The sequence below is a fragment of the Fragaria vesca genome, linkage group LG7, assembly GCF_000184155.1.
Source record: "Fragaria vesca subsp. vesca linkage group LG7, FraVesHawaii_1.0, whole genome shotgun sequence".
In the NCBI taxonomy this organism is placed as follows: Eukaryota; Viridiplantae; Streptophyta; class Magnoliopsida; order Rosales; family Rosaceae; genus Fragaria; species Fragaria vesca.
The window spans coordinates 20545400-20554952 of NC_020497.1; the positions used below are offsets into that span (position 1 = coordinate 20545400).

Genomic DNA, 9553 nt, shown 5'->3' on the forward strand with positions numbered 1-9553 from the left:
GGACAAAAAAAAAAAACTAATCTCACCATCAAGACCAGATTTGAGGTAAGGAACAATAAATGATGAAGGATTCACTTGGTCAAGACAACTGTCTAGTAAAGTATCCACACATTCAAATGCAGCCTTCCTTAACTCAAGCCCATCATCCACAATGTGCTTAAAAGGACCGAGATCAACAGTCCTGATCAATTCTTTCTGCACCCAGAGAATTATAGTAAATAAGGGATCGGAACATTTCAAAAACAGACGAACAAGATGAATGAACAGTGGAAAAGGAAAAGTATTGCAAAATCAAACATCCATTTGCTCGAGTCTAAAACAGTGCTGATAAATGCAACTCGCATTTGTAAATGTCATGTATATATGAGTATACCATCCAAACTACAAAGAGATTTCAAATACTCAGGCCTACCTTGATAACAGTCTGATCATAAAGAAGTGGCAACAACTCCGGCAGAAGCCCCTTGATGAGGTTTGGCTTATTATGAGCGAATGTGCTTAAAGCCAACACAGCTGCACGCCTGACATGCTGCATGAGGCCATAAAAAATATTTAAAAAAAAAGTCACAACCAACCAAGAAAATAAAATATTACACAAAACAGAATCTATAGAGATGAAAAAGAACACTAAGAGACGTTTCAAAATCAAGCAGTCATTATAGACTTACCCGGTCATGATCCTTAATAAGCATCAAGAAAGATGAGATTTCAGGATATAAGATCTCGTCTATCTTCTCTGGCCTCTCTACTACTGAATACTTAACTGCAATGACAACCGTAGCTCTTGTGAAAGCAGCTGGGCTGGTTGTGCGCACCTATAGGAAATTTAGATTTGCAACCTTTTAGTCATAACTAATAACCTTCTGCACCTACACAGGGCACTTAACCATATATTCAATTTTAATCCTCAAGTACCTTGAGTGCGGGAACCAGTTTTGCAGGTTCAATAAGTGCAATTTTACCCAGACATTCAGCCACCACATTGCGAACACCCTCTTCCTCACTTTCACAGTGATTAAAAAGTAAATTGAGTATTTTTTCAACACTAGTGTCCTGAAACTCAGCTTTGTCTACAGATTGCCTTACTATGACCTGCAAAATTGTTAAAAGATAACTTAGTTCCAACATAATATGTATCATCAGAAAACATAATCAAGCTGTAGAAGTTCAGAATAACACACCTCCTTTAAAGAATGAAGCAAGAGATACTGTTTTTTCTGCTGATTGTCAATCTGGTCCAAGATAAAAGGCAAATATTTGAATAGGTTACCAACTGCAATATTGCCAAGAGCATAGGAGGCTGCAGACTTAATCTCCTCGAAAGGAGACTGAAACGACTCGATGACAATATTCTCAATATGCGCATGAGAGCTTAGATCTTTCCTTCTCCCAATCTCCCCTAGACATAGCAATGCAAGATGTTGCTTAGCCTGTGTCATAGAAGAAGAAAGCAATTTTACTCAAGTGACATGAATATTATAGATCAGTTGAAATCAATTGTCCGTAAAATTAGTCTGCATGACTCCTATTTTTAAAACAGTGGGTTGCGGGGGCTTACGGAGTTTGTACTGCTGTCATGTTTGAGGATTTCGGTAAGCATCTTCACTGTAGATGAACATTTCTGATCACCAGCAGCAAGACAAAGGACAGCCACACATTGAGCTATTGAATATAGAGCTTGTTTTGCAACCCCACCAGACTGAGGTGACGGTTTAGCGCTTGAAAGAAGAGAGTCCAGTAAGGCATCAAAACTTGTGTTTGCAGAATACACCAAGGAAGCAAAGAAGTTTTGTAACGCCTACATACCCGACAAAAAACTTTCTCAAACAAGTGAAAATTTTCTATATCAAGATCAACAAAAATAAGAAATATTCAATTACCAATAGAGCTGACCCCTGCAGCAGTGAGCTTTTAATTAATGTTAGGGCTTGTGGAAGAACTTTATTTCTAACAGCCAAACCAACAACTAGGCTTGACCTGTCGGCCATCAAGGTGCAGCAAAGTTCTAGGGCAAGAGCCGTCATACGCAAGTCTGAATCACTGGAAATGGGTATTGAACGGAAAATAGGGTTCAGAAATCAACTTTGAAAGACAAAATATGAAAAAAAAAAAAACAGAACTTTCAAGCAGTTGAAAAAACCTTATCAGTGTTGCAAGTTCTACAATAATAACTTCATAAGCTGATGGACCAATTTTATCACCATAGGCAACAATTAGGGAATTCAGGGTTCCCAGTGTTGCCTGCCTCAGAGGCCGATTAGCCTAATGTCCAAGAAGGCAATGATAGTTAGAACATAGTTCAAAACCTAAAGTCAGGTAATTATTATCATTTCAATATTCAATTAGGCTAATAACATACCTTTCTTAAGAATGCAGTCAACTCTGCTATTACTTGATCCAAAACACAAGACAGGTCTATCCGCAATGGGGAAGAAGCAATGACAGCAAATGCCTGGAAACAAAGCATGTGGGTCTTATAAACTAAAGAGTAGATGTAGAGTACGTAGTGCACATGTAGTATACAAACAGTAAATATATGCCAGAATCACAAAAGTGAGCAAGCAACCACCTTCACTGCTGTAAGTCGAGTGATCTCATTTCCCATCCGATCAACCAGTACAGGAAGGCACACAGATAATTCAGCATTGAGGTTATCACCAAATGTCGACACAAGTAGTCCCATGCAAGATATAGCACATTCTTTCACCTCCTGCACAAGAATAGACATGAGTGACAACAAATAAACATTTAAGAGGAATTAGATATCATCAGTAGAATCTATGAGTAAATTTACTAACCTGATCTTGATCTTGGTTTGTCAAGCGGGACATAATTGCCTTATATATTGGTTGAACATACGGTTTGAAATCAAAACCAGTCCCCTATGAAAAAAAACCAAATCAAATAGTTAGAGAGTTGTTTAAGAGGACCTCAAGCATCAGAGCCTCCAGTAATTTACCTCAATATTTGGGCGAACAACACGCACAAGTTCACCACAGACCCTAAGTGCTTCAGCTGTGACTTTGTAGTAACGCTCTGCCACGGCAGATAAAACAGGACTAGAGAGAGCCTGCAATGATCATTTAAAATGTCATCAAACCCTAAGTGCTTCAGCTGTGACTTTGTAGTAACGCTCTGCCACAGCAGAAAATGCAACGTCGTAACTATTTAAATAAGCATGAGAACTGTTTGGATATCTGCCTAACCTTGATGTAAGGATGAAAAACAGAAGGAGAATGTGAAGCCAGCACTAATCTTGTAAATATAAGAGCTTCAATCTTCAAATTTGAGGTAGAGGACTTGTCCTGGATTTAAAGAACGAGAACACTAACGTTACAAAGATCAGCTAGACAAATTATAGTATTAAAAGTACATTATCAACTTTAGACAATTTTGCTTACACTTAACGCTTTTTCAATTCCTGGAATGAGCGAGCCAATTTGATCTGCCAGGCAATCTGGCAAAACCACCACAAGTTCTTTCAAAACAGAAAATGCACCAACCTGCAAAGAGAAAAGTGTTAAAATTCTCTGTATACATAAATCCTAATCCAAAAGGGGCATCATAGATTTCTGACCTTCGTCTTGATAGATTTCTCACGTAGTTGCCTGTTAATAGATCTGACAATCTTTGGCACTTCTTGCTTCAATAACCATCTTGGACTGCATCATATGCCAGTAGCATAGGCATCAGAGATCAATCATATTATATGTAATCTAAAGGCAGTGGATCATACAACTCAAGTAACAAAAAGGGTGAGAGCAAGAAACGCCTGATTATTACTCTCTTTTATTAAGATAAGTACCACAAATATTAAAGAGAACTATACTTAGAATTCCATAACTTAAAACTAAACAAAAAGATAAGATATGTAAACCACAAAGCAAAAGCTAGATAAGAGGGCAGCATGTTAACACCCAAATTTTAGCAAATTTACCTCTGTTCATTAATGTCAATCTGGCCCTTTGTGACATTTCCAGTTTGCTGCAAGAGCTCTGTAAAAGTATTGAAAACATCCATCTGTAGAAGCAAAATGTCAGATACTCACCATGGGAGAAGTAATAAGAAGATCGACTATCCATTATTCTGGCTTACCTTGACATTCTCTTCCCTCTCTTTAAACCTCTCGATTAATTTTGGACAAGCCTGCACAAAAGCAACATACGTTCAATGATTTCAAAGCAATATGCAAAACCATGAATGCAACCTCAAATGTATGTTAAAATTGGCATAATGATGAGAAGCTGAAAACACAACTCAACTCCAAGTCCAAGTACATTTACAGTTTAAATGCCAACCCAAATGATACAATCCTCACAATCAAGAAATGAGAAGTTTAAACAGCAAATGCAAAGATACCTCCTCATACAGCTTAGCAAGCATCTCAGGACGAGATACAATTAATGCTGCTAAGCATTTAGCTGCTGCTCTTCGGACTTTCCAACTGACATCTTCATCATCTGTATATTCGTTCGCACTCTCACTGCAGCATATATAAGAAACCAATTGAATTAAGAATCTAATTTGTACTAGCAAGTCAAGCTTAAACTCACACCCAAATTAAACACATACTCATCTTCCTCCTCCTCAAGAGTTTCATCATCAGTATCCTCTTCCATGTTATCTGTGAAGTTTGGGTCGTAACTCAGATACTCCAAGTTGAGATGAAGTATTTCATCACAATAGGAAGAAATATCCCTGGGACACCTAAGCAGAAAACTCTCTAGTGCCTGCCACCAAAATACACAATTTAAGTACAAGATGACCATTATACAATCTTAGAATGAAATATACCAATACCAGACAGTTTACATATATTTAGTACCTGCAAGCTGTACTCACGAAGCTCTTCATCATTCTCAGATGCACTTGTGCAGTAATTGATAAGCACTGGAACAGTGTCAGCAAGATGGGGTCCAAAACGATAGCCAACAGCACGACTGAACATTATACTATCAAATTAGTAACTAAAATTAAGTATAGTCTAACACAAGCACATTACCTACCACAAAGCTCACCTTAAAGCACCAATCATCTGAATATTTGTACGAGTCATTTCAGACTTTGTGCCTTTATTTCTCAAGTTCTGAACAACTTCACCAGTAGCCTTTGCCAACAAATCGTCTGACAAGCTTGAAGCAAGTGATGCTACAGGCAAAAACAAGTAGTTAAGTTCAGTTTTATGGAACTAGGCGATGCACAGCTAGTCCAACTTTTGACACTCAATATGAATGACTGGTGGAGAATCCCCTAGCTTTGCCAAAACTAAGAATGTAGAAGGCAAAAGAAAATATGATGATGGAATCGAGCAACCCAGTGAATCTTACCAATGCATGACACAGTTCTCTTCCTCACGCTGGCTTGATTGGAACTCAACTGAGACAAGAGAGCACCTAATAGCAGCTCATGGTCGGTAGCCATAAGATTGCCAAACTTATGAAGGACTTCACATAAGATATCAAGACATTCACATTTTATCTCTGTGCTCATTCCCTGGGTTACATAGCAGAACAAAACAATTAGCGAAGAAAACCACAAGAGACATTTGAATATGACAACAGAGTATCATAACAATTAAAATGAGTTATTGACTATGTTTAACTGCCTAATCCTTAAGTTTGTGACTCACCGGGGCAGTAATTCCTCTAATCAACTGAGGTAAAATAGCAACAAGAATAGACTGCGCAAGTGATTGAGTAGAGACTTCTGCAACAATAGCCTTCATAGCTATGCTGGCAATGTCACGATGTTGATCCTTCTCCTTTAGCAACTTTTCACAAAGTTTATTTGTCATCTCCACAACTCGTGGCTCGCTGACCTTCTTAACTAATGGAGCAAGACTGCAGAATATTTACCAAAAGATACAAATCAACACTAGGAAAGGGAAACACGAGCAGCAGAAACATCTCTGATTGGGCACAGGGATAACGGAACACAACTATCATACCATTTGACAGCCAATCCAGATACATCGCCGGCAACATCATCGAGTTGCTGAATAATAATATTCGACAACTTTATCTCTAGATCAGAATCAGCTTTAAAATTGTCTTTATTTAATTCGTTCAACAAATCCGATGTCGCCATGTATCTATAATCCTTATCCTTCCCCGTCATCTGCGAAAACAAACTCAAAGTCATTTCACATCCCACACAATAGTCCACATTACCGAAACTAAAGCTCGAAATGACCATACCTTCTCCAGTATACCAGTCATGGCGATGTTCGCCATCTCCGCACTACTTTACGAGCACCGCTCTCTGTTCCAACTCACAAATTCTATCAATGCTTCACCTAATATGAAATCAAAACCATAATCAGGGATTACAAAACTAGTATTCATATATACAAGCGATAGAACTAAATTAAACCCAGTCAAAAGCATCATCCAATACATAAACAAAAACAGAAAGGCCTTGAATCTATGAAAAGCGAAGAACTAGCCCTAGCTCCATAGCTCCAGAGCTCCAGAGTGATACTAAAAGCAAAACAGAAACGAAATCGTACGCTATCTATATCGTATCAGGCTTCAATATATAGACAATTTCAATGTATTCAAATACAGAATCAAACGCATTCCGCAGAAGGCTTTGGGAGTTGAGCGAACAGATATAGGAAGCCGAAAAGCCCCTCGGTGTGATCAGAAGATGGAATTAAGAGAGAAGTTGAATCGCTGACCGGAATTTTGGTAGAGAGAGAGAGAGAGAGGATGAGCTTACCGGAAGTTTTGGACGGACGATGAGCTCAGTGAGTCAGTGAGGGTTGGTTTGGGTCCGGGGTTGATAGAGGCATAGAGCGTAGGGTATAATGCTATATGGTGGGAGAGAGTGTGTGCTAGAAAGAAAGGGGCTTTTATACGTGTACGAAGGGATGCATTCGACTTGTATCCCAAGATCCGCAATATCATCCCTCCACTCCACCTGCGCAGCTCAACATCGGACCACACGCCCTTGTCTTTAATTTTATTTTTCTAAAAGTTTTTATTTTTATTTTTGTTATTTTTCATGCATATTTTCAAAATATAATCTCTAACTATGTAAACAAAAAAAATTATAATGAGACTTTTAAATCGGTTTAGCAGAGTGGTATGTAATCAAAAAAATTCTATAAAAGTTAGATTAACGATCGTTGTATCCGTTTAACATATTTAATCATTTATTTTTGAAGTCTTGATTTTGAATAATTTTGAGTTTCTTAAGTGTTAATGTTTCCACCCGCGCGTTTTAGCGGTGAATTCTGTTTGTTTTGTCAAGTTACGCATTAATTATGTAAACAACATATTAAAAGTGTAATACAAAAGAAAACCAATTAGATTGGTTTAGCTGAAGCATATTAGGCTGGAAATTAGGCTGACGTTAGATATGTTCATCTAGTATAATAGGAGGTTTATGATTCGAACCCCAACTTGTGAAAAATATCCTCTTGAAAAAGGGTTATACCTAAATTGCTCTCTATCCTAAAGTGGTAGCTTACTCAACCACTATATTTTGTAACAACATAAAAAACGTGATACAAAAGAAACAACAATCTAATACCCAATAACAAAAGCCTATAGAGCTTATGCAAAATAACAAAAACCATAGTTGTAATCTATGGAGCCCACTAATCGCTCGAGTGAATTGGTTGCTCAGAATCGACCATCAAATTGCCTTGTCGATTTTTCTGACACGGGGCCCATTAATTGCCTGAGCAAAATGGAAACGGTGCATTGAGACTTTTGTGCATAATGAGAGGGTCCCAGTTTTTGCCTGCCAAATTACACTACCGGTGCAATTGCTCTTAGATCTAGAAACATAATCGTCACTGCCACCTGAAGATTAGCCACTACAGTGACCGTAAAAGTGCAACAAAGAGAGGCTCGATAATAGCTTAACTTTTATGTATAAGCCAAATGTCTCTGCCATCGTTTTTGGGCTCCAAATAACACACACAAGAAGAACACGTATAATGAATAATTTAGTAAAGGTATTTATAGAGGCATAGATCATCAAGCAATAGACACCACTGGTCTAGTGACACTTGCAAACTTTGTGGAGTGCTTGTACGAAAAAAAATTAACGATTGTAAAGTTAGGCGAATGGATTTTTTTGTTGAGACTTTAAGGGCATCTCCAACAACTGGTCTTAAACTTAAACCTATATTCAAATTTTGGACCACCCAAACCTAATTATTCATATAGGGTTTACATCTCCAACCAGTAGAGGCAAGACTCAAACCTATATAATCATTTAATCACACATGGAGTGAAACCCAATTGTTTAATCATACATAACTATTTTATATTAATAAAATTTGACACTGGTCAACACCCACTCACCTCATAAATTATAGGTTTTGTCATATTTGGTTGAGTTAAAATATGACACATTTTAGGTAAATCCTATTTTACCTCAATTTGGAATCTTGGATAGTGGGTTAGAGATGAGATTTTACAAATCTTAAACCTATTATAGGTTTTAGACCAAGGGTTGGAGATGCTCTAAGGATCGAATACAAAGACGATAGTTTGACGAATCAAAGGATAAAGTCTACAATGAAATACGAGGATAAAGTGTATATGAGACGAGGTTGGAAGTGAAGATACATATGAAAATTTAGAGAACAAAAAAATATAAGGAAGCTTCAAAATTAAGATCATATATGGATCCTAATCGGGTTGAAGCGGCGACTCGCTATGATAGGATGACAAGTTGGATTAGTACAATGTAACCATCAAAAGAGGCAGCCTAGTATATACGAGTTTTGCATATCTTCTATTGTGGAGTGAATGACGTTACATTGGCGCCACCCCGATAAGACAAATCTAATGAAGGTCCGACACAAGCGGTGGAGTGGTAGCTATGATTTTGGCTTTAGATTTTTGGTTAGGTTTCATAAGTTTATCAGGGTGTCTTGTGACTTTATTCTTGAGAATTAGATGGGTGTCAATGAAAGCCTTTTATTAATATTAGGGTGACTTGTCTTTACACGTGGTATGACGGTTCATGAACACTGTCAAAGAGGGTACATTGACCCAAGATAAATTTCCCGGACTCGAGGCCCAAATTGCAAGAACGCCCAACCATCCAAATTGCAGGACGGGCCTTCAATATACAAAAGCCCAAATCGGGACAAAAATCGGAAACTGCCCATAACTCGCGTAATCCACGGGGTCTATGAAGACGCTCTTGTTGCTTGCTCTGGCTCGTGAAAGCTGCCGAGTCGTTAATAGGCTCGAAAAAGTGAAAACGACACAATACCGTCAATACGCACTTCACTGACCCAGCAATGATTCCCTGCGTCGCGCTCACCATCACATGCCGTGGAGTTCCCGCTAAGCCGGCCTTTTATTTTAAATCCAATCGCTCTCATACCGACACGCCATCATCACCACCCCCAAACACCATCCCAAAACGCCGTCGTTTCAACGACCTAAAGAAAAATTTAAATTTCGAAAACAAAGCGAGAAATTTGGGAAACGGCGAAACTCGCCCTGCCGTCCAAATAAAGCTAAACAGCAACACTGCGTCATTTTTCTCTCTCTCCTCGATTGGGCGCTCCTCTCTCTCTCTC

At 38.3% G+C, this 9553-nt stretch overlaps 1 protein-coding gene across 1 annotated transcript in view; it reads right to left on the reverse strand.

Annotated features, from left to right (window-relative positions):
• LOC101301822 (cullin-associated NEDD8-dissociated protein 1-like) overlaps positions 1 to 6233 on the reverse strand; it is a 9924-nt gene extending 3691 nt beyond the window's left edge. Inside the window, exons 1-25 of the mRNA XM_004307833.1 lie at positions 6198 to 6233; positions 5948 to 6117; positions 5630 to 5840; positions 5328 to 5493; positions 5019 to 5148; positions 4826 to 4940; positions 4573 to 4730; positions 4360 to 4483; positions 4096 to 4146; positions 3938 to 4020; positions 3578 to 3662; positions 3402 to 3503; positions 3207 to 3305; positions 2960 to 3070; positions 2799 to 2882; positions 2570 to 2710; positions 2360 to 2452; positions 2141 to 2262; positions 1881 to 2040; positions 1559 to 1798; positions 1182 to 1430; positions 916 to 1092; positions 669 to 815; positions 413 to 529; positions 27 to 195 (exon numbers count right to left, since the gene is read on the reverse strand). Of these exons, the coding sequence (XP_004307881.1) occupies positions 27 to 195; positions 413 to 529; positions 669 to 815; positions 916 to 1092; positions 1182 to 1430; positions 1559 to 1798; positions 1881 to 2040; positions 2141 to 2262; positions 2360 to 2452; positions 2570 to 2710; positions 2799 to 2882; positions 2960 to 3070; positions 3207 to 3305; positions 3402 to 3503; positions 3578 to 3662; positions 3938 to 4020; positions 4096 to 4146; positions 4360 to 4483; positions 4573 to 4730; positions 4826 to 4940; positions 5019 to 5148; positions 5328 to 5493; positions 5630 to 5840; positions 5948 to 6117; positions 6198 to 6233 (3340 nt within the window). The remainder of the gene's footprint in view (positions 1 to 26; positions 196 to 412; positions 530 to 668; positions 816 to 915; positions 1093 to 1181; positions 1431 to 1558; positions 1799 to 1880; positions 2041 to 2140; positions 2263 to 2359; positions 2453 to 2569; positions 2711 to 2798; positions 2883 to 2959; positions 3071 to 3206; positions 3306 to 3401; positions 3504 to 3577; positions 3663 to 3937; positions 4021 to 4095; positions 4147 to 4359; positions 4484 to 4572; positions 4731 to 4825; positions 4941 to 5018; positions 5149 to 5327; positions 5494 to 5629; positions 5841 to 5947; positions 6118 to 6197) is intronic.
• Between the last annotated feature and the right edge of the window lie 3320 nt (positions 6234 to 9553).